The 25,154-nt window shown below is 41.7% G+C and overlaps 1 protein-coding gene across 2 annotated transcripts in view; it reads left to right on the plus strand.

The window, feature by feature from the left end:
* The window catches only part of LOC149316638 (tenascin-R-like), a 539,652-nt gene extending 519,069 nt beyond the window's left edge, over positions 1-20,583 (plus strand). For both annotated transcript variants that reach the window (XM_089515968.1, XM_089515969.1), the window contains 5 exons: positions 3,845-3,996; positions 10,013-10,109; positions 14,684-14,845; positions 15,755-15,918; positions 18,862-20,583. In XM_089515968.1, coding sequence (XP_089372094.1) covers positions 3,845-3,996; positions 10,013-10,109; positions 14,684-14,845; positions 15,755-15,918; positions 18,862-18,981 — 695 coding nt within the window. In that variant the 3' untranslated portion in view covers positions 18,982-20,583. The remainder of the gene's footprint in view (positions 1-3,844; positions 3,997-10,012; positions 10,110-14,683; positions 14,846-15,754; positions 15,919-18,861) is intronic.
* The last annotated feature ends 4,571 nt before the right edge of the window (positions 20,584-25,154 follow it).

The following is a 25,154-nucleotide window of genomic DNA, read 5'->3' on the forward strand; positions in this document are numbered from 1 at the left end:
ATGTGGCTTTCCTGTTCCCCACCTTCTCTGCTAGACAAGTTCACTGAAGCCTTCTGTGATTAATAGATTGACACCAACTTTAATTTCTTATTAATAGACCTGAGAGATAAGAGCTCACTTGTTTATCATCTGAGGCACATTTGAATTCCCATACTGTATGCTATACAGTTGAGAACTGTAACAGGGTTTTATTATTGCCACTCAATAACATACATTCTTTGGACTTCCATTAAAACAAAACAAGATCAGACAAAAAGCATAAAAAGGAATATACAGAAGAAGAAAAAAATATATAGTATAAAGCCATCTTTACCACTGAAATCACTTTTGCTGACCTGCACAGTATTACAGTGCTATACAGGGAGCGGAAAGTCTTAAAGATGAGTGGTAGCTTTGGAAAATTAAACTGTAGGCTATCTCAAACAGGTGTCTATTTTGAAGCACACTGAAGGATACTCAGATTTATTATTCACATGTGATGCATTAATAATCCATCAGTTCAAAGGCAGGTGATTAATCAAATAGCAGATGTTTAGTCTAGTGATTTTTCAGCTAGAGCTTGGGAGAGATCATGGAATTCCCCAGAAGGTGATTAATGATTTCTTCAGTAAAAGAATCAATGGTAGAAGACCCACCTCTGTTAAACAGTGTCTTCAGCATTACCAATCTCCCCTACAAAGCACAGCCACAAGCACCATCAGATACTTTCATCTCACACACAGCAATAAGGTGTCCCAACAGACTTGGCCAATGGTCAGGATCAACTGCATGTGCCTTACAATGTGCTCCAGAATTTTTTCAATATGCAGGAGTTACCTAACAGTGAAGGTGGTGTACCATGGGTTCCTTGAAGGCAAGAACTTTGAAACCCTGCTGGTTTAAACATTCTGACTACTGACTTTCAGTCCATCTAAAACAGAGGTTTGTAAGCTTTCTCTTGGAGAGGGCCTTGTCTCATGTCCTAAGCAGCATCTAACACAGGAAGCAGTGATATACTAGATCCTGGAGGAGGCCCTAACATCCACATCCTAAAGGTCATGCAATATCTTCATTAAAGATCAGAGAGCTTGGGACTTTCGTTAAAGAATAGTTAACCTTTTCCCCTTGCACCCTCTTCCTCTTCTGTGCACTGTTCAGAGACCTGCTGGAGCAAAGAGTTGCCCATGTAACATGTAGTTTGGCCCTAAGAAAGGTAATAATCAAGGCACCAATCTCACTTAATTCTAGTAATGCTTTCCTAGAGAACAATAAATTGTGATTAACAGAGGGAAGCTAGGGGGATTTCCAGTTGTATAGTGAAAGCGCTGATCCTGCTCATGTCAACTGGAGACATGACAAGGAGCTTTCATGCCTTCCTTCATGTTAATACTTGGCTGTCCTTTGTCACTCACATTTACATAATGCTCTAGGGAAATTGCAGTACAAGCAGCACAAAGGAAACTGAAACTGAATACAAACTGAAAGAAAAAATCCCTATAGGAAAGGGAGAGAGCAGCAGTGCTTATGAAACTGAAATAAGTCCCTTCGCAGGGTAAATCTTGAAGACAGGAAAGTAGTAAAAAAAGAGCAAGATTCAGTCCAGAGTATGTTGCCCTAAAAACTAAAGAAAGATTTACCATTATGGTATGCAGATTATGATATGCGTTCCTTCACAAAGCTGTTGAAGTGACCTCTAACACAATATAATGGTTCCTCTCTAAAATACTACAAAACTTTTTCTGAACAACATTTGTGTACCTTCCCCACTTTTACTATAAAAAAATAACAACACTTTTCTACCAAGATAAGCTGATTACTACTACTTCATAATATATATGGAGCAAATTTCTATATATGTGGTTATTTTGTTTATATTTTGTCTGCTTTTGCTAGCACTATGAAGAAACAAAGAACTCTGTGAGACACTGAAATCTCATCCTGTATCCATTCTATCATCGTGTCCCTACTACTTCCTGAAATTTCACCAGTAATTATCCACACATTCTCAGGGTTTTCTTCACAGACCTGAGGACTAGAAATAAGATTTTAAAAGAAACAGGACCATTGGGCATTAGTCACCATGGCAGGTTACACACCGCCACTAACGACGCACTCCGTGCGCGTTAGGGTTAGGAAGGGGTGTCCTAGGGTTAGGAAGAGTTGCCCCTTCCTAACCCGCCCCGCCCCCAACACGCGCAGAGTGTGTCGTAAATGGCGGCGCCCATCCACATGGGCGCCACCATTTTGACGTCTTGGACGCTGTGCATCCAGACGTGTCGCAGCGGAAGTGACGCCGCGAGGGCGCTCTCTGCCCCTCGCGGCGCCACTTCCGCGTTTTGAAAAGGAGCGCCATTTCGGCGCTCCTTTTTCGCTGCGGCGGGAAGCCTCGCGGTCTGGCCGCTGGGGCTTCCCTCCGCAGCGAATGGCGGCGGCGGGAAAACGGCCCCTTGAGGGCCATTTGTAACCCACCCATGAGAATATTCCAAATATTCTTTACCAAAGAAAGATGGGATAAGGCCAAAACAGCTAAATTAACACAAGCAGGTTTGGAATAGGGAGAAGGTACTCCAGAAGAGTCTTTTTCTCTGTGTAAGAAAGATAAAAGAAGCACACCTATAATTTCCCTTTAATTCCAGAGCAAGGAGGAACTGCAAGTGAAAATTTTCACATGAGGTCTCCAGCTTTGTATATACAGGCATGGGTTCTTGTATGTGCCAGCAGAAGGACCCTCAAAGTCACAATATCACGCCTGCCTTGGGCACCCTAAACCCTCTAGATGGCTCTGCAAGGCTAACCAGAATGCTATTTATCCTAACACTGGCCCTGGGGACTTCTGATGGTATTTGGACTGTGTTGGCAAAGGAATTAAGATGGTATTTGGACTGTGTTGGCACAGGAGTGAACATTAAAATGTGCCAGGCTTTAACGTCTAATCTGCAAACCAAGTGTACTCTCTATGGAGTTGTAGCAAAGTAATCAGGGCCAGGGAAGTGAAAGTTTAGGTTTATCTGTGTTCTATGTCCAGTAATGTGGTCTTGTATTAGAATCTGTTCTGCTTTTCCGTGACACACACTTGTTATTTTTAATTAACTCTATGGAGTTTATCACACTGGGATTTTCCCATGAATAAAAAGCGGCACTATAATTCCTTTTTATTCACGGGATAATTGTGGGATATTTGCAATGTTGCCAAATCATGAGATATTGACGGGAGCATCTCGCTATGCTTCCACCTTTTTTCCTAGTGAGATAAACACCTATGATTCTAGAGAGCACATAAAAACTTAATTTTCATTATGATTACTGTTTGGGTGGCCAGACTTCTAGATCTACATTTCCTGGATGGGGGTGATGGTGGCAGTGAGGCAGGCTTATCTGCTCACTACTTTTCTTTCTGTTTGGCCTTCACACATACTCAGTAAGGCAGCTGCTATTTACCTTACTTGTTGTAGGTGGACACACATGGTTACAGTAAGATTTGCTAGAGTAGCATCCCACTTTTTCCCAGCACAAGTTTTGTTTATTGCATTGTTTGCTGAAAACACACTGCTGCAACCGACACCAAAAGTCTGTGCTTTCCAGACATCCTTCACCATCCTCCAAATGGCAATGCAGATGAAAAACCTCTAGCTAGATAGAGAATAAGGAAGAAAAGTGTGGGTGGGTATAAAAAGACTTTGTAGAAAGGAGCTTCTTTGTTAACTGAGTTATGCCTGTAAAACTGGTACAGTTTATTCCTCTCTCAGTCAACTTTCAGCACCTTCCTTTCCTGTCGTGTTTGTGGCTTATTGTGAACAATTGTGTCTGCTGACATTACACATGACATGAATCGCCTTTCTGATACATTACTGGTCTAATTTTGCAGGAGGCCGCGTATTTATGAATCCTCAGGACTGTGCCCAGCATTTGATGAATGGTGACACACTGAGCGGTGTTTATACTATCTCCCTGAATGGGGACCTCAGCCAGAGAATACAAGTGTACTGTGATATGACCACAGATGGCGGTGGATGGATTGTAAGTGAGCGAAAAAGGCTGCATATTATCCAGTTCCTTCCCAACACCATGAAAGTCCATGTATCTGCATGGCTTTAAAGACCTAATGGTTTTATTTCATACATGCATTATGATTTTTAAATTGATTCTATCAGTGTGCACAGTTCAGAATCAATCATTTTAAAAACGAAGAGTTAAAAATAGAGTAAAATTAAAATTTCAGAGGACCAGATCTTCGACATGCCAACCTAAACAGATGGCAATCCCACAGCTTCCCATAGGTTGGCGAATGGTGACATGCCTTCTATCTGTACCTATTTACCAAAGGTAATCCTGATATAAATCACTGATTATATATTTCCCTGTTACAATTACTGATTTGGGTTATTCATTCTTTGTGATTCACTTTGTTGCCTCTGTTATTGAAATCACCTGGGTGGGCAGGGGAAAGTGGATGCATAAACTCTCATGGACATAAAGGCACTTAGCTTTACATAATTTATAGTTTGCTGCTTCATTGTAGCTAATGAATTTGCTGATTCTAGACAAATATTGGTTTTTTTCCAAAAAAAAGATTTCAAATGATAACAAGCAGATTATGACAACATAAATGAAGACAACTTTCCTATAGAAGTAGTCCGAGTTCTACGAGGCTGTAAGCTCTTCCCTTTTAACTTGCTGGGGATGATGGCACTTAACGCTGGCCTTAGCAATACACGGTGTTGGGCCAGTTTCACATCACTCACAGCAAGGACTAGTTTCATATCATCCCCCAGCACTTTTCTCTTTAGAAAACAAAAAGGTATACATAGATTTACATGTTACACATAGCTGGATTTTTACATTAAGTTTGAAAGAATGCAAACAAAGCCCTGGTCAAAAACCAGAAAAATTCTGCCAGCGTACTTCATTTTCTGTGTCTTGGGGCTAAGTTAATAATAGTTACACTCCATGAGATCCCCTGTGATTTATTTGACACTTACATTCAACTCCTTTTCAAAGTGAAGCTAGCACTGATTCATGATACTATCAAGAAAATAAATCGTCAGTGTCTTTTGAAATTTGTACATTCACGGCTTAACATATGGCAGCAGTTATGGGGAGTTTATAGAGAGCCAGCATGATGTAGTGGTTTGGGTGCTTGACTACACCTCTGGGACACCAGGGTCCAAACCCCACTTGGCCATGGAAATCGAGTGGGTGATCTTGGACAAGTCACACTCTCTCAGCTTCAGAGGCAAACTCATCTGAACAGTTTTTGCCAGGAAAGCCCCATAATGGGTTCAATTTAGGATTGCCATAAGTTGGAAAAATTGTCAATGTAACTTTTGAGAGACCCTCTCAGGAAGGACATTTCTATAAATGTCCAGTTGATAACCTTCCATGTTTCTGAAGCCATTCCTACCAACGGAGCTTTACCATCCATAACAGACTTTCCCAAGTGACCAATAGATATTTTGGCACCTGAGCATAAGAGAAAACCACATCAGGATGAGGATTTCAAATGGAAATGCCATTCATTGTGTGATCACATGATCAATTCCTGATGTAAGGCCCCAGCAAATTTAAACTGGAAAATAACAGCAACAGGGCCTCCAACAACTTCCCATCTGCACCATGCAACTAATTGCGGTAAATGGACAGACTTTTATCTTTTTACTACCTTACAAAAGTATCCTGATAATAACTGGGAAATCTATAGCAGCTTCTCTACACAGGTCTACCAAATTCAACCTTGCTGAGAGTCTCCCTCAGAGCTTGTTCTGACTCTCAGTACTAACTGCTTTTCTCACATGGATTGTTTTTGTTGTTTTTGCACTGTCTGCATTTTTCAGTATCTATCTCACCCCACCCCACCCCGCCCCAACACCTTTAGCTAATAAATTCATATCAGAGGTGTAGCTGCAGGGAGGGAGAAAATGAGAATATCCTACTCTTCCCCATAAGAACTGTGGCACTGTTTTTCCCCCTTCAGTCCCCAAATTTACAACTTAAAACATCAACTAACTATTTAGGCATCCAAAAAAGAGCAGGAGGCTGTTACCAAGGGGATATGAACACAGCAGATAAAAGAGTTCTACGTGTGAACAATTGTCAATGTATTACTCTCTGCAATGCTAGAAATGTGGAGACTGAAGGAGAATTTCATGGGAGAGCAGAATTCTTATTTGGAGGGGGATGCCCTCATTTTGCTACCCCCAGTACCCCAGCTACATCCCTGAATCAATTCCAATTTGATGGCCACAAAAATCCCTTCAAGTCCATGTTTAGCTCTGGGATGTGTGAATGGGAAAAGGTATTATCAAAATGAAAAGCCAATAAATTGCTTTATTCATCCTTATTTGTCAGCCAAGCTAGACCTGGTGATCTGAGATGTCAGTAGGGCACTCCCAGCTTCATAACTCCTGTGTCAGCTTTTACTCCTCAGCCTAAGCGCCTATTGTAGTTTTTATCTAAATTCCCTGCCCTGGCCATCTTCACTAGCCTCTGATCCCTCTGATATTTGCCTATCTGTCTGCCTTAAAACCTGACCCTCATTCTGTCTTCTGCTAATTCACCCTTACTCCTTGCCACCTCTGGAGTAGAACTAACTGTTTTGGGCATATATGTCACTTTTTCCTTACCTTTCACTTTAGGGGCCCTCACTGGCTTAGGCACATTCACTCATGGAAGACAAGGATAGTTGGACAGCTGGGCATACAAATATTCATTTGTTCTGAAATTTCCCTGTAAGATGTGACCTTTACAGGATCAAACACAAATATTATATGCCCTTAAACGTAATCTAGAACCATTTAGATGAATAATAAAGGAGTTAACTAACATCAGTCTTGCCGCAATCATACCAGTTTTGGAGCTTTAATACGTCTCTTCAATAGTTTGACTGGGACATGTTGTGCCATCAACTGTCGCTCTCTCTCTCTCTCTCTTCTGCATTTCTCCTTAACTCTGCCTTCCTGCCCTATGCTCTACCCAATATGCCTTTTTTGCTGGCAATGGTAGTGGTGGTGGTGGTATTGTTGTTGTTGTTGTTGTTGTTGTTATTATTACAATTCCAGAGTTATGGGAATACAATGTAGTAAAAAAATAAGAAAATAAATAAAAGAAAGTGAAAAAGTCAGGGGGAGAAAGAAATAGGCTGCTTAGGAATAGCAAGGGAGAGGGGAAGACAGGGGAAAGAGGAGACTGACACCATGAAACTGCCCAATATTGGAATCCTTATCAAGTCTGTGAAATGTCCAAACCTAAGAGGAGTGGCTTACACATTGGAAGCTAGGAACAGAATTCAAAAGGATCTAGATAAATAGAAAATTGGGCAGAAACTGATTAACTGAGATTGAAAAGGGACAAATGCAAAATTCTACATTTAGACCACAAAAAACAGATGCACAGATGTAGGATGGGGGCGGGATATATGGTTTAGCAGTATTGCATGCAAAAAGGACCTTGGGGTTATTACTAACATAAACTGAACATAAACCAGCAGTGTATATATTGCAGCAAAGAAGGCAAATGCTATTTAAGCCTGTTTAATATAAGCCTCATTTCCACATTCAGAGAAGTAATAGTCCCACTATATTCTGTGCTGGTCAGGCCTCATCTGGGATACTGCATTCAGTTCTGGGCCCTCATTTTAAGAAGGATATAGACAAGTTGGAGCTGGTTCAGAGAAGATCAGCAAGGATGATAAGAGGTGTGGAGAACAAAACATATGAGGAAAAAGTGGAAGAGCTGGGCATGTTCAGCTTGATGAAGGGAAGAGCGAAGAGTGGGATGGTTGTACTCTTTAAATACCTCAAGGGCTGTCACAAAGAGGAGGGAACAGGCCTGTCATCTGGTGGCCCAAAGGGTAGAACAAGGTCTAAACGTTTTAAGTTACAGGAGAGTAGGCTTCAACTGAACATTAGAAAGACCCTCTTGTCAGTGAGAGCTATTTGGCAATGGAATTAGATGCATAGAGAGGTGGTGAGGTCTCCTTCTCTGGACATCTTCAGAAAGAGACTGGACAGCTACCTGTCAGGGATGCTTTAGCTGGAGATCCTGCACTGAACAGGGAGTGGGCCCATGACCTGTGAGTCCACTTCCAATGCCATGATTCTATGAAGCTGTTTACTTGAACATGCATAGCCTTTAATTGAACAGGAAGGTAAACTTGAAACCAAAGACCCTATTTTTGTTGGTTGATTATTTGACACTCATGGATGAGCAAGGATGGGCCCTGTTCAAAATAATATCCACCATCAAAGCATACTGGTTGTCTTGAAAAGTGGTCCAGGAGACATTGGGGCTCTACAGACCGCCCCTATACCGGATCAGGGCCGCTGCAACTGCACACCACACCCTGCACACCCTGAGGCAACCCTAGCATGTATCCAGGCTGGCGCAAAGCGCCGGTCTGGATACCACCATTGCCTCTTTCGGCATAAAAAGGGAGAGGGGAAAGTATTGCAGCAGTACCTTTAAGTCTAACTGGTTTTTATTTTAGCATGAGCCTCTCATGGCTATAAATCCATTCAGTACTGTATCTCAAGAAGTGAGTTTATATCCATGAAAGCTTAAACTTAAAGAAAAATCAGTTAGTCTTAGGACTTTATCACATGAGTCTGATAAAATCACAATTACAGCAGGATAATAGCAATAGCAATCACATTTACATTTCTATACCACATCATCGTGAACTCAGGACTCTCTAAGCAGTTTACAATCGGTAAGCCAATAAAATAATAATAATATCTGGTACTCATCACACAATGTCATGTCTCTTCTGTTGGTGTTTTGCATTTCAATTGTTGCTACAGTGCACCTTTTCATTAATGTGAAAACCTGTCCAAGGCTGCCAATTTAACTAGTTTTTCACAAGTGCTCTGGTGTGATAGGTCCCTTCCACTGCAATTCTGATATTCCAGAAGGGGTTTCATATTGAGGAGGGAGTTAACTTGTTTTCTGCTGCTCCAGAGACTAGGACCCGGAGCAATGGATGCAAGCTCCAGGAAAACAGATTCCACTTCAACATTAGGAGGAACTTCCTGACAGTAAGGGCTGTTTGACAGGGGAACCAACTCCCTCAGAGTGTAGTGGAGTCTCCTTCCTTAGAGGTCTTTACACAGAGGCTGGGTGGCCTTTTCTATTCTTTTTCTTTTAATGTTTTTAACCATTTCCCCATAATTGTCCAACTGCAGCAAGAATAAATAATTAATAAAAAAGAGGCATTCTTTGCTTTCGATAGGGCAAATACAAGAAGGAAAGTGAGGTTAGCAAGGAGTTGCAGAAGAGCAAGTGCTGAACCATGGATCACTAAGGCAGCATAATAGCAGAGAAATGTGATAATTGTTTTTAAAGCAGTATGTTTTCATTTGCTTCAACAATGCAATTGCTGTGAGACAAAAGGCTGGTGTGATAAAGTCATAGAACCGTAGAGTTGGAAGAGACCACAAGGGCTATCCAGTCCAACCCCCTACCATGCAGGAAATCACAATCAAAGCATCCCTGAATGATGACCATCCAGCCTCTGTTTAAAGACCTCTAAGGAAGGAGACTCCACTACACTCTGAGGGAGTGTGTTCCACTATGGAACAGCCCTTACTGTCAGGAAGTTCCTCCTAATGTTGAGGTGGAATCTCTTTTCCTGCAGTTTGCATCCATTCTTCCAGGTCCTGTTCTCTGGAGCAGCAGAAAACAAGCTTGCTCCCTCCCGTAAAGTCCTTAAAGGACTTTCCTTCTCCCCCACCAACCTCTTTTTTATATTTTCATTCTTGTGTAAGACTAATGGCAAAGCCATAAGGATAGCAAGGCATGTTGGCCACCCACTCAGCCTTGAAAGATTAAAAGTAAAAGTATAATCATCTGTGAGACACCCCAAGAGCTTTGTGTCTCTGAAAACTCAGATGTTTTTTTCATTTCATGTTTTCCTATGGAAGAGTCACACATCTTCCTGCCATTTCACCTGCAAGAAAGGCTCTCTGTTGCAGGGATTTGTACACTTCACCTTTGACCTTTCTTTCTTTCTTTCTTTCTTTCTTTCTTTCTTTCTTTGCAGGTGTTCCAAAGGCGGCTGAATGGGCTGACAGATTTCTTTCGGAAGTGGGCAGAGTATCGCATTGGCTTTGGAAACCTAGAGGATGAGTTCTGGCTTGGTAAACAAAATCTTTGCCCTTTGTTTGGCCCTTTACACTATCACTGAAGAAGCCAGAAACCTGCCCATCATATCCTCTCATAGGCACACTTCGTCTCTCTCACACTGTCTCTTTCTCTCTCCTTCCCTCTCTCCATTCATTCTTTGCTGTCTCTGGATCAACAGACAGTTTATCTACCTCTTTAACTCTTCCTGCATTATCTGTCAATCTACCTTTTACCTTGCCCAGTTTCTTCCTTCTTTGTTCTGCCTGTGCCTATCATTAATGATGGACTGTGTGGCATGAAAGGCATTTAACTGGGGCCTGGCTTCTAATTTATTTGTTAGATAGCATGGTAAGCTTAACTGCCCTTTTGCCTTCTTGGAACAGTGGTCATCAAACATCTCTTTGCTCACAAAAGAAGCTAGATGGAGTCATTTCATTGCATTCCTACAGAGTTTTTTGCACTGCAGTTAGGCTGTCATTCAGCATGATTGGCAGTTTCTGGTGAGAGAGTCTCAGACTGCAAGGGAGGCTTTATTGTAGGAAAAGTCCAGTTAATTGCAACAGGCACTTGTACAGCTAATGGTGTTGTTGTTAAAAATATTTATAAATTGATTTTGGGTCCACCAGCCCTCTCAAAGTGATATGCAATAAAATTAGCTGTATTCTTAATATATGAGCAAGATTTATCAGTGCTGCCTAATTAAGCTCCCAAAGGGAACTGACTGAGAACAAAACATTGGTCTTACTCAGAAGCATTCTTGTAGTAGCAGGGAACAGAGCCAACAGGCTCCACTTCTGTTATAGAGTTGGGTCTGGTCACATTTGTGTAGTACCTCAGCCATCGGTCCGCCCCCCCCCCCCCCCGAATCCCTCCGGAAGCAAGTGCCCACTAATAATTTATCTCAGTCAGGGTAATTAAACCCAGAATGCCCTTGCAGCTCTTGTGGAGAGTTCACATTTGCGGAGCCAGTTTAAAATGAAGGTGCCTTTGCTGTCAATCAAATTCAGTTCCACTTTCGTCAAGGTGATGTTTCCTACAGCCATTGGGCAATTGGAAGTATGCTTCCTCCCTCCTTTAAAAAAAAAACAGGTGGCAGTATGCACATATTTTGTCAAATTTTAAAACCTCCAGGTGTGTGTGTGTGTTGTGTGTATTTGGGTCACTACAGATTATGGATCTTCCTCTGCCTCCGTTTTCTACTCCAAAATGCAATCTAATGCAATCTCTGCATCCTCCCTCCTTGCGACCCCAGAATGCCTCATACACAGACAACAACAACAACAACAACAACAACAATAATAAATTCCTCACCTCAGAATGCCATCTCTGCATCTTTTGCTTTCCCACAGCCACCCCAGAATTCCTTACAGACCCATACAGTAGCAAAAGCATTCTGTATCAATTTGCCAGATTGAAAGAGAAACATTTGTAATATTCGCATTGTAGCATTAGCATATAAAAATAATTTAGAAAAAAGCCTTTTGCAAAGTGATGCTGGGAGCAAGGAAATGAAAGGGAAAGTAGCACAAGCAGACACATATTCTATCTATATATGTATCTACCTGTAGAAAAAGCATGCACATAGTCTGTCAAAAATTAATAGAGAGAGAGAGAGAGAGAGAGAGAAAGCTGCCTGGTGCGAGAGGGAGTCTTGTTCCGTTCTGTGCCTTCCCTCTGACCTAATTCCCTCCCCTTTGTCCTGCTCCTTCCTTCTCCTCCTCCTGCTCCATTACCCCAATTGCCCTTCATGGCCCCCTTCTTTCCCCCCGGCTCCTCCCTCCTCCTCCTCCTCCTCCTCCTCCTCCATCTCTTGGCACCCTTTCTCCAAGGCTCTTTCCTTCTCCTCCTGCTCGTTATCCTGCTTTCCCTTGGCACCCTTTCAAGGCTCCTTCCTCCTCTTCCTCTTGCTCCATTACCCCCAATTGCCCTTTGGCACCCTTCCTCCAGCTTCTTCCTCCTCCTCTTGCTCAGTTATCCCCAATCGCCCTTTCCATCTTTCCTCCGGCTCCTTCCTTCTCCTCCCCCTCCTCCTCCTTCTGATGCTGCCCTCCATGGGACCCTTCTTTCCCCCAGCTCCTTCCTTCTCCTCCTCCTCCTCCTCTGATGAAGGGGAGGAATGTTCTGCCCTCTGCCCTCCCTCTGACCTAAATCCCTCCCCTGAACTTGACCCGATGATCGGGGACAAGTTAATATTCGCCAGACCCATTTCCCCCCCCCAAAAAAGATACAGCTTTTGCTCTGCTATCAAAAGTTGGTAGGACATGATTGTTAAATTCCAGTAAAACTGATAAAGTGGAGATACTCCTGCAGTCCCTTCAAAAGAAGAAATAGGAATGGTATCATTGGCAAACAGTAGCTATGCAGAATTGGTCCAGAAGGTAGGAATATGTACAAGTGAGGAGCCAAATGTAAGTGTCAGGAATTTATTCCATTCATGGAATAAGTCCCAGTCAAAGAACCACAGCAGAGCCATGTAGACTGAAGCACAGGCAAAAGTTTATGAGAACAATAAGCATGGAAATTAGTTTATAGAGGGTTTTCCCCCAGTATTCATTGCTGTGTTGGTCTGCCAACTTACATTAAACATTTGCACAGAGAAGGAAGACGATATATATTCAGTAGACAGGTATGATTGTTTTAATTAACCTAGATGATATTTTATTATTGTTTGTGTGAATTATAAGGTTGTTGTTTGGAGGGAGGGATAATGGGTTTTACTCCATATTGTTGTATTTTACTGTATTTTACTGTTTGATTGTTATATTTTATTGTGTTGTAAGCCGCCTCAATCCTGCTGGAGAGGCGGGGTAAAAATAAAATTTCTATTCTATTCTATGTCCAGTATGTGAGAATTAAGACAGTCAGGTATAGGAATGAGAAAATCTTTCAGCTCAGTTTCTTTTAATTCAGTTTGCCTTTTCCTCCCATTTTTGTTTTGTATTGGGTTGTGAGAGGTTATGTTTTCTAAGTGTACTGTACTGCCTTGCTGTAAGCTGTGCAGATATTCAGATACATGAGATAGGATGTGCATTTTCTTGCATTTTTCTCAGAAGGTGCAAAGCCATTGTTTTCATCTAGAGTTTATCACACAGAAGGCATTCTGTGCAGAAACAAGGTTTAAAAACTCCCCCCCCCCAAAAAAAAAAAAAACTAAGAAGACACGCAAAAGTGTGATTGATTTTCAGACACACCGGGGTTAACGCAATATTAAACTGGCGAGAAAGTCAACAAAACGCAATTCTTTTTACTTTCAGGATTTTCTGCAAGTAAAAAGAATTGTGTTTTGTATACTTTTTAGCTGCGTTAATGACGTGTTAATGCACCTTAACAGCAACGTCATCTGAAAATTAATTGTGCCTTTGCGTATCTTTTCTACTTTCTCAGGGTTAATGTTGGGTTAACCCAGACGTTATCTAATAATAAATCCGCTTTTGCAGGGGGGGGGGTTCACTTTAAATCCCATTTTTGCACTTGATCCCTCCCTTATGATAAACTAGACTGTCATGTCCAAAAAAATAGCTTTCTATCTTTAGACTTAAGATTCTGATGGATCGTAACATAGTGCTTCAAGCCCTGATCTCTTGCTTTATATCTTGCCACAACCCTGCAAAACTAATGCTAAACCAATACAGCAAAATATAGCCCAAGAGCAGTGATTCCCTCCCTCTTTTCAAGGATCACAACAGATTTCTGCTTTACTTGTATTTACAATTAGGATTTTTACCTGGCATTGTCTGGGTTGACGTTGATCACTTCATACCAAAGTCCATTGAAAACAACTCCAGTACAGCGGTTTTCCAATAAAAGTTGACAGGCCTGAACTTGTATTAAAATGTTTAGGGTGCTGACTTGAGTGTAAAAGCGGGTTTGGTTAAAATAAAGTTCATAGACATGCATTCCAGAGCAAAATATACTGACACCGAAAGTGTGTTTTCGTTGGTTTTGAAGAGGTGTATGAAATAACTGAAGGATTGGGACCAAGCTTGATCACACAATCGTGGTGTTAGAATTCAAAGACATAGCTGTATTAGTCTGGAAAATCAGTTGGCAAAGGAATCTTGTAGCACCTTTGAGACTAACTGAAAGAAAGAAGTAGATGCATCTGAGGAAGTAGGCTCAAGTCTATGAAAGCTCATGCTACCAACTTCTTTCTTTCAGTTAGTTTGTAAGATGTTACAAGATCCCTTTGCATGCAGTCTTGATATGTTACATAATGGAGTCAAAACAACCTTACTGTAGTCATTATGTAACACACCATACTTGATCAAGCCCTTTGACAGGGACATAGCCAGAATTTTGGGAAGGGGGGGTCCAGACTAAGTGCCACCATTATAATGGGGCTTGGGTGCAGCGGCACAGCAGCACACACCATTCATTGTATCTAACAGAAAGGGGGGTCCAGACTCCACAGATCCCCCCTTGGCTACTTCCTTGCCTTTGATGTATGTAGCATTATTTTTAAAAAACAAACACTTTAAATGATAATATAGGTTATCTGCAGTCATGACCTCGAATACCAATTCTTATTCCATATTGTTCATGTGATTTCTGGGTATACAGTTTTAACAGTTTTTTTTTCTCCCTCTAGGGCTAGATAATATGCACAAGATCACTTCACAAGGACGTTATGAACTGCGGATAGATATGCGAGATGGTCAGGAAACAGCCTATGCATATTATGACAAGTTCACTGTTGGAGATGCCAGAAGTCTTTACAAGCTCCGGATAGGGGACTACAATGGCACTGCTGGTACAAACCTCCCCCTACCCTACCTCCATCCCAATGGTTAAGAGCAGGTAGCAAACCCCCTTGGCCAAAGCAGTGACGATACATTGCCTTTTCCCTCCCCTTCAGAATAAGGGCAATGAGTGACTTCCTTTGCCTTCAGTTACCATTACAGTGTAATCAAATCTGATTAGCAACTTGGCATTGCTTGTTTGGAAGGTGGATGGGTGAGAAAATGATGCCAATCTAGCAGTAAAGATGCTTTCAGCTAGCTTTAAAATTTTGTGTGCATTTAGTAATTGTCAGCTTCTCTGACAAATACTACCCACCCCCTTTTTTCTACCCAAAATACTGAGCTGCAGATCTTTAATACAACCCTTTCTGGTCATCTGCACAACAAAAAATATCAGCACGATAGCTGCTTACAATATAGCAAGTAGTGTGCTATATTGTAAAATATACAGCAGCTCATTTTATAAACCCAGGAGCTGTTACTGCTTCTTAATGTGGGCCGATTGTCAACTGCCAAATGTTCTAGAATTAGATTATTGAAAATATTTAGATGAAAAGTGCATTTCTGCTGAATAAGTTTGGTAATCTTATATTTTTAAAAAATTGTTGAAGGTTTTTATTGGCTCTTGAGATTGAATTCCAGCTAGGTTGTTGTCCATCAAAGCGGTAGACATCAATTACTACTTTAGACGTTCACAAGAATAAGCTTTAATCCTTTTCCTTCAATGTTAAAATATTCAAGTCATTATGGTGGGGATGAGTCTCATAATTATCTTTTTGTTGAGGATCAGCATCAAGATTCAGGTCATATGCATTGTTGGATATTGTTGCAATCACAGGGTGACAAGCAAACAAGAATGATTTATGTGTCCCTTTATAAGGGAAAGGAGACAAGGCCTAAGATTATGTCTTTTGTTACAGGGGATTCACTCACCTATCATCAGGGACGTCCATTTTCCACCAAAGACAGGGATAATGATGTCGCTGTCACAAACTGTGCCATGTCATACAAAGGGGCCTGGTGGTACAAGAATTGCCACCGGACCAACCTCAACGGCAAGTATGGAGAGTCTCGACACAGCCAGGTAAGGGAAGGATAAATGCAGAATTGCTTACATGAGCTTCATTCCTCTGTTTATAAGCAATATCTTTTTGTGAGCCTATTTCCTCACAAAGGGACAGCTGGTGCAATACAACAACTACAAGCATGAGCTGGGAGCCTAGCAATGTCACCAGCTCAAATCTCACTTCAGTCATGAGCTCAGTAGGCAGTTTTAGGGAAACACTTCTTTCTCCCCCTCACCTCCACCCACATTCCAGAATCGGGTAATAAATTTTGCATAGTGCCAGCCCTACTTTTGGTGATCAGAATGAGATGGCTGCCTTCAGGTGACAGGTGCTGAATACCATTACAAGTCAGTACATTGTGAGTCACTTAGCTTATTTTGAGGATCCAGTGTGATTCATGGTTTGAGTGTTGGATTAGGATTCTGGGACACCAAGATTCAGAACCCTGCTCATCTGTGGAAAACCACTGGGTAACCTTGGGCAAGTCACATTCTTTCAGCCTTAGAAGGCAGTGGCAAACCTCCTCTGAATAAATCCTGCCAAGATTTGACACTGCTTTAACATGGCACAGTTCTATGGAATCTTGGGGTTAATAGTTTTATGAGATATTTACCCTTTTCTATAAGAGAGTTCTGGTGCTACTACAAATTACAAATTTCAGGATTCCATGGGATGGAACCATAACAGTTAAAGCAGTGTCAAGCTGCATTAAATCTACACTGTAGATGCAGACTAGGATAGGGTCACCATAGGTTGGAGTCACCTTGAAAGTACATAACAACAATATCATTACAGTGCTGTTTGGATTTCTGTTTCATGTTTTGGGCCATTTCTGCTAGCCTGAGTATAGTCAACTGCCTGATCATTTCTCCCGGCCTTATGTAAGTGGTTTTCTCTTTTTAAAAAGGGGAAAAAAGAAACAGCAACAGAAGGGAATCCACATTAGGCAGAGCACACATGCACGTATTGAGTGCATGGTTATCAAGAAAGTTTACACATATCTCAGTTTCCCATCATCAGATCCCTCCCCCCCCCCCCTAAAAAAAAATTATTTGCAAGAACAAGTTAAGTATCCCTTATCCAAAATGCCTGGGACCAGGAGTGTTTTAGATTTTGGATTTTTTTTTCTTTTTTTGGATCATATACTTAACAAGATATCTTGGAGATGGGACCCAAGTCTGAATATGAAATTCATTTATTCATTTATGAAATTCATTCATAAATTATAAAATTCAGAAATTAATTTATGTTTCATATACACCTTATACACATAGCCTGAAGGTAAATATATACAATATTTTTTTAAAAAAAAAGATGTGCATGAAACAAAGTTTGTATACAATGAACCATCAGAAGCGAGTAAGACGGAGACTAGAGTGGTATTGGTGGAAAACTCGAAGCGAATCTGACCAAACACAGGTTAGAGCCTATGTTAAGGCCTACTCCATGGCAGTTGGGCAGCAAAGATTTTTTGTTTGTTTGTTTGTTTGTTTTACTGCAAACATTGCATCTGGACAGAGCCATCCAGAAGAGTTGTTCCAAGTGGTCAGGGGTCTCTTGTACACACACCCTCAACTAGAAAATGCAGATCACTTGAAATGTCGGATCTGGCCTCAGTCGTACATGCCTTGGTTACATCCCATTTGGATTACTGTAACACACTCTACTCAGGGTTGCCTTTGAAGAGTATTTGGAAACTTCCGCTGATCCAAAGAGCTGCAGCCAGGCTGTTAACGGGGGCAGGTTACAGAGACCACACAATGCCCCTTTTGAAACAGCTCCATTGGCTGCCAGTTTGTTTCCACTTCAAAGTGCTGGTTGTGACCTATAAAGACCCATATGGCTCTGGTCCAGGCTACTCAGCTGACCGTATCTTCCTGTATGAACCGGCCCGGGCTCTGAGATCCTCAGGAGAAGCCCTTCTCTCCATCCCATCACCATCCCCAACATGGTTGGTGGGACACAAGAGAGGGCTGCCCCAAGACTCTGCAATTCCCTTCCCAGGGAGACCAGAATTGCCCCCTCTTTGATGACCTTCCACTGGCAGGCTAAGACCTACCTGTTCAGACAGGCATTTAAAATAAAAAAAAATTAAAGAATGGGCTGGGGTATTGTATTGTTTTAAAGTATTTTAACATTTCTTCTTTTTAACTGTATTTTATTCTTTTAATATGTAATTTGTTTTAATATTCTAATAATTTAATAGTAAATGGTTTCTCCTTTGACATGATTGTCAAGTCGTGTCCGACTGTAGGGGAAAAGTGCTCATCTCTGTTACTAAGCCGAAGAGCCAACGTTGTCAAAGACTGCTCTGTGGGTCATGTAGCCAGCATGACTGCACAGAATGCTATTACTTTCCCACCAAAGTGGTGCCTATTTAGCTATTTGCATTTGCATGCTTTCAAATTGCTAACTAGCAGTTAGCAGTTCGAAAGCTCAATCTGCACATGCATACAATTAAAAATGTTTCTTTGGAAAGCATACACAAATATGCATTAGCCCATGGAGAAAATCTGTAAAAATATAATTTTAAAATGCCTAGAAATACATTGTGATGAGGAAAAGATTGTCTGTGTAGTCCTCCTCTGACAATGCTAATTTTCTATTTATAGATTTTTTTTGTTGAAATGCCCTTTCAGAAATTGAACCCCCCTATATGGAGGCTGCAAAATAAATTCATTTTTTCATTTCAAACATCTTCTTACAACATTATTCTAAATATGTAAACAACCCTAAGGCATGTTCATTTTTTGAATACTCTAACATTATACAATAACTCTGTCATGGTTATAAACTGCCTCTTCATTACCCCCTTCCAAAAAATCCTGTTGTCTTAGATATTTCAACAAGGAGTGCTGTGCATATGACATTTTCACTTCTAACATTCTTGGTTGTAAAAAGCTTAATGAGTCCATATAGTCTAATTCTTTGGCAATTACTTCTCTCTGTTTGGCCTGCAGGGAATTAATTGGTATCACTGGAAAGGACATGAATTCTCCATACCCTTTGTGGAAATGAAGATGCGACCCTACAACCATCGCAACACCTTGGGAAGGAAACGGAGGTCTATGCAGCAGTGAAGTGGCAGGGATGCTGTCTGGACAAGAAGTCCTTTTCCACCATTTGTTTATATTTTATAATATGAAAAAGAAAGAACAAAAGTAATTCTGAGGTAGCAGCCTGCTCCATATGTGAGTGGCTGAGGGGAAGCCATGATGCCCTGAGGGCTGGCTCGCTTTTGTGAGAGAACCACCTTGATGCTTTGCTGTCATTCCCAGTGACTTTATAGAGTTCCTGCCCGTCCCCACCTCCTGACAAGAAAAGTCACTTTGTTTTTTATTTCCTCTTGAAGCTGTTAGAAAATGGCTTCATTTAAGGTTTTCTTCTTAACCCAATTTCTGTTGTAGGTGCTTCCTTTCACATGCCAGCCAGCTTGCGGAAGGGTACAGAGGGAGGCTCCCAGAGCTGTTAACTGAGTGATGGTTTCACACTGACGCCTACCTGCTCCTGATTCAGCCTATGCCCATCAGCTAGGAAGGGGATTCCAAATCTGGATACTAGTTTAAGCCAATTTCAAGGGTTTCACAAGCATGTTCATTTTAAAGCCTGACAGTTGGCCACCCTGCTCACATGCCATGATGTGGAAACCCCTCATGCAAGAAACTCAAGTCCTCTCCCCCTCTCAAAGTAGTAATTTCCCCAGGTGAGGTTCACAGGAACAAAGGCAAATTACTCTGTAGAGGTAACTCTATATGAGTAAAGACCTCCCTCTTGTATTCTCATCATGCACCATTCCAAAATAGGTTTTACGCATACATTTATTTCAAATAAGCTAGCATGATTTTTAACCTTTGCTTCTGAAGAGGAGCTTAAGCAAAAAACTAACAGAATCTTTAAAGAGTTCACATCTGTAGTCTTCAACAGCCCATTTGTGAAAATGCTTCAGAGTCCAACCTGACCCACCTGCCCTCTGTGAGGCAACTCTCTATGACAGTTGCTTTTTGTCATAAAAACATAGCATTGGCAGTGAAGAGAAACTTGGAGCCCATTCACACTGCACAGTTATTAGTGCTATTATTCCACTTTAGGGTAGACAGCGTGGAGTAGACTATGAACATTGGACTATGACTCTGGACACCAGGGTACAAATCCCTACTCAGCCATGAAAATCCACTGGGTGACATTGGACAAGTCAGGGCCAAAACAGATGGCCCAAAAATGCTGGATTGGGGTTGCCGCAGAGCCACATGTCGTGAAGCCGCAGCAACCCCACACCATGCCCCCAACCCAGCATTTTCCCAGTGCAAAAAGTGGCAGAAAGCCGCTGCTTTTTGCACCAGGAAAAAGGCACCTTTGTCGTCATCGTCATTGCGGTTTTTTGGAGCTCCAGTGGCATGAGGCATCTAAACGTCATGCCGCTGGAGCACCAAAAAAACTGCCACTGTGTGGGCAGTGCAGTGGCTTCACTGCATGTTCCCAGTGTCTTTGGGGCCTTTGTTGTGTGTATGCCATGCCCCAAGCCACCAGGAAGATGTTGCACTTTGCCGGTCTGTTCCCCCCCCCCCCCCCCCCGCACACTTTCTCAGCCTCATTGGAAGGTCGTGGCAATCCCTTTCTGAACAAATATTGCAAAAAAACACAAAAAACTGTCAGCCTGAACAGACAGGCCAAAATAAAGCTGCTTCGGGTCACTTTGGAGGTATGCTGTTTAAATGATGCATGCATTTTAAGAGACCGGAAGCCACGCCAAAGCCTAAGGACTGCAGCATAGCTTTGGCTCAGCTTCTGGCCTCTTAAAATGTGTGTGTCATTTAAACAGCATACCCCCAAAGTGACCCAAAGCCGCTTTATTTTGGCCTGTCTGTTTGGACCCTGTGATAGAGTTGCCTAAGTCAGAAATAACTTGAAGGCACATAACAAAAACAAATTCCACTTTCTGTGCTGTGGTTCCATCCTATGGAATCCTGGGGCTTGTAATTTGGTCAGAGGCATTAAAGGAGCCCTTTGGCTGAGAATTCCATATGACCTTCCCTAAACTTCAAATCCCAGGAAACCACACAATAGACCAATGACAGTTAAGGTGTAGTAACAGCACTATACGGTCATCCCTCCTTATTTGTGGCTTTGATATTTGCAGATTTGATTATTCACGGATTTCATTGATATGTTCTCTCTAGGACTGTCTAGGTCCTCCAGTGCAACTCTGTGGTCAACTTTAACTAAAGGTTGCACTGAAAGACCATTTGTAGCTACTCCAGTGCCATTTTATGGTCAGTGTATGTTGCACATTGACCACAGAGTTGCACTGGAGGACCTAGAGATTCCTAGAGAGGTGTCCTCTCAGGTAAAAACAAGTGTTTTTGTTATTTGCAGTTTTTCCATATTCACGGGGGTCTTGTTCCCCTAACCCTAGCAAATATGGTGGGACAACTGTAATGTTGTCGTATGAATAGGCCCCTTATACATGCAGTCAACCCTCCATATCCACAGATTCAATCATCCATGGCTTGATTCCCAATAGCAAATCTTGATTTTGCCATTTTATATAAAGGACACCACTTTACTACACCATTTTATTTAACGGGACTTGAGCATCCATGGATTTTGGTATCCACAGGGGTCCTGGAACCAAACACCAGGGGATACCAAGGGCCTACTGTATGTTCTCCTGGGCTTTGAAGCCTAACTAGTACAGCAATATCATGCTTAACCATTCCCCCCCCCCCCCAAGCCCCTGTAATATTAGTCATTTTTCATTGGGTTCATTTACACTGTAAAAATAATGCAGTAGTTTTGAGACCACTTTAACTGCCACAACTCCATCCAACAAAATCCTGGGGTTTATCGTTTTTTGACACAAGTCTTTGGCAGAGAAGGCTAAAGACTTTGTAAAACTTCAAATCCCAGAATTCCATAGGATAGAGCGAGAGCACTTAAATTATGTCAAACTGCATTATTTCTCAAGTGTAGTTGCACCTATTTTCTGACCACAGCCTTGAAGGACCAAACTAAACGTTATGTGAGGAATCTTAGACTGGAGCCCCTAGTCTTTATGTTTATTATTTCATTAGTTTTTCTTATATCTATCTTACCCTATATCACGGTACCTCAAAATAGCATACAATTAAAAGTTTAAAAAGTAAGAAGTACTGAAGTTGAACAAAATGACTAGTTAAACAATCGTATTAATTTTTTTAGCATAGTACATCTAGGGAAGGGGGTGCTGTCACCTTCTTTGGAACAGCAATAAGGATCTATTATGTGTCTAGCACTGTCCCTTCATGCTATTTTCACAATCAAGCCTTTTCAAATGCAGGCTCAGTGAATGTGTCAAACAAAACAAACAAACAAACAAAGGCCATCCACTTGAGCACTATACATACTGAACAGTTCTGGCTCAATGCTAGGGAATTCTGGGAATTGTAGTTTTGGGAGACATTTAGCTTTCTCTGTCAGAGAACTCTGGTGCCACAACAAACTACAGTTCCCAGAATTCCACCACATTACTCCATGGCAGTTAAAGTGATGCCAAACTGGATTGTTTCTGCAGTGCAGATGCAGCATAAGAGGGTAAAACACTGTAGAAATAATGGGCTGCCCCATTTCAGATGTGTTGGGGGCATAATAATATCATTAAATGTTCCCCTACAAAAGAAAACAAAAGTCTCACACATTGAAAACCAGCACATCAGAGAATTGGCTGTACTAGAACCTCTACCTTGATATCTACTTTTCTAATGTATAGGGTGGGAAATGGGGGTATTTAATCCACCTTGGTAAAATAAGTGCAACAAGTGGATTTATTCACTTTGAAATATTTAGGATTACAGCAATAGCATTTACATTTCTATTCCCCTTAATAGTGAACTCAGCACCCTCTAAGCCAGTGGTCCCCAAACTGTGCCCTTTAAGAGGTTTTGCACTTCAGCTCCCCGAAGCCTCGACCACATTGGCCAATAATCTAGGATTCTGGGAGCTGAAGTCCAAAATTCCTTAAAGAGCACAGATTGGGGACCACTGATCTAAGCGGTTTAGAATCTTTAAGCCAATTGCCCCCAACAAACTGGGTATTCATTTTACCAACCTACGAAAGGATGGAAGGCTGAGTCAGCCTTGGAGCTCTGCTTGGGATCAAACTCACAATGTTGTGGCTGCAGTACTGGCATTTAATCACTGTGCCACCAAGGCTCCTTATTATTTTGTCTGCATGTCAGATCTCTTGGTACAACAAACTGATGCTAACTACAGAATAATTTCTGTGGCTGGCCAGTCTCTTCCAGTGCAGAAGCCTTTGGACTTCTCTTTACTGGCACAGTTCTCTATATGCCAACACATACTATATTCCTACCTGATAATGGTTTGGCCTAAAAATGGTTTTGTAGAGTGAGCCTGTGCACTGTTTGGTTAAATTATACAGAATGTGTCTGTATGTGTGACATTTGGAAATCCAAGAAGAGAATATAAAGTTTAAATTGAGATGTTTCCAAACAAGTTGAAAAGGAAAGCCTAAAATCAACGATGAAAAGTTTTAGAATTGCAACTGAACATTTTCCTATATTCCCTATAATTAAGCCTGAAGCGCTTCACTCTATTTAGCCCCAGCATAACAGTAACAATGACTTATGCTGGACATTTAAAAAGCAAATACTGTAGACACACATCAGCCAAAGCAAGTTTTAAATTGAAGAGTAGAACAGCGCAACACTGCTGCCCTGTGGCAGGAGCTGCAAAATGCAATTGGTGGCAGGCACCATTGTCTTCTGCTTTTGGTCAGTTAATGACAGGGGCTTTATTATCCACAGGGCCCACAGGTTCCCCAGTCATGGAGGGCAGGCCTGATCCCTTATAGGGATATTTTAGTACAGTTTTCAGCTCCCTGCATATCGAGGAAGGGGGAACAGGCCCACCTAACAGAGAATTTAGAAATACTATCAGTTCAATCAGTATGAAAAAAAGAATGAACCCTTTGCCTTGCACACTGCAGATGTGGATACAGCATCCTATGGGTAGTTATTACTATGATACAGTCAATTGATTCTTTTCCAAGTGCTTTAGGAACAGAAGAGCAGGATATGACTGTATCATAGTAATAACTACCCATAGGATGCTGTATCCACATCTGCAGTGTGCAAGGCAAAGGGTTCATAGCCAGATGCAAAAGGGACAGAACTTACACACTTTCTATAGGTGGTTGTAAGAGGGAATTTCAGTAGGTGTAGCTATGGATTACAACTGAAATCTCATTTTCTGTACAGCTATTATAGGCACTGGAACCTTGTCCTCTTCTGCATCTAGCCACCCTAACTGTCTTGCTCTTCTGTTCCTAAAGCACTTGGAGAGGAATCAGCTTGTGCAAAAGGGTTACTTATCCCACCCACTGCCCAGTTAGGGTGGTCAGGTGCAGAAGAGGACAAGGTTCCGGTGCCTATAATAGCTGTACAGGAGATTTCAGCTGTTGTAATCCATAGCTACACCTATTGAAATCTCCTCTTACACCCAACTATAAAAAATGTAGGTTTTGGGGATGTGTTTGATGAGATAACATGTGTCTCAGAGATGGAATATGTATACAGCATTGAAAAATATTGGGGAGGGAGGGAGGATGGTTACTTGGAAATACTTTTTTAAAAGATATGGACAAAATTTGAAAGATGTATCAAAAAGATGATATATTGTGTTATTAGAGAAATATATATAACATGACATCTATCTGAGGATGAGTCTGTTTACAGTTATGAGCAGAATCATGGATTCAAAGTGTTTCAGAAATAGCGCATTCAGTTTAGCAGGCTTCCACTTCTATTTTAATCTGAAGTGTGGTGCTTGAGATCCCTCATGTATTTTGTTGATGGTGGTTGTATTAAATTCCATTGATATGACTATTGCCAAAACAGGCACTAGAAAATTCTCTCAGCAAAAAGTATTTAGACACAGTGGATTAAACATGCTGTCCCAAATCACCCAAGCTGTCAAGCCAGACTATTTTTTGAGTCCTGCCAGGGAATGAGGAAACAGGTGGGTTACAGACCGCCGCTTTGCGGCGGTCTGCTGCCGCCGCCGCTTGATCCACACGGGAGCCGTAGCACCCACACCGCGCAGCTCCCGCGCGGACCAAAGAAGAAGCTCCAAAATGGAGCTTCTTCTTGCGGCACCTCTGTGACGTCGCGAGGCGCCAGGGGCGCATTCACGTCACAGATGCCGCGACACGTTCGGACGCACAGTGTCCGATACGTAAAGATGGCGCCGGCCATGT

The sequence above is a fragment of the Sceloporus occidentalis genome, unplaced genomic scaffold (assembly GCF_023333645.1).
Source record: "Sceloporus occidentalis isolate IW3139 unplaced genomic scaffold, rSceOcc1.0.p SCAF_3, whole genome shotgun sequence".
In the NCBI taxonomy this organism is placed as follows: Eukaryota; Metazoa; Chordata; class Lepidosauria; order Squamata; family Phrynosomatidae; genus Sceloporus; species Sceloporus occidentalis.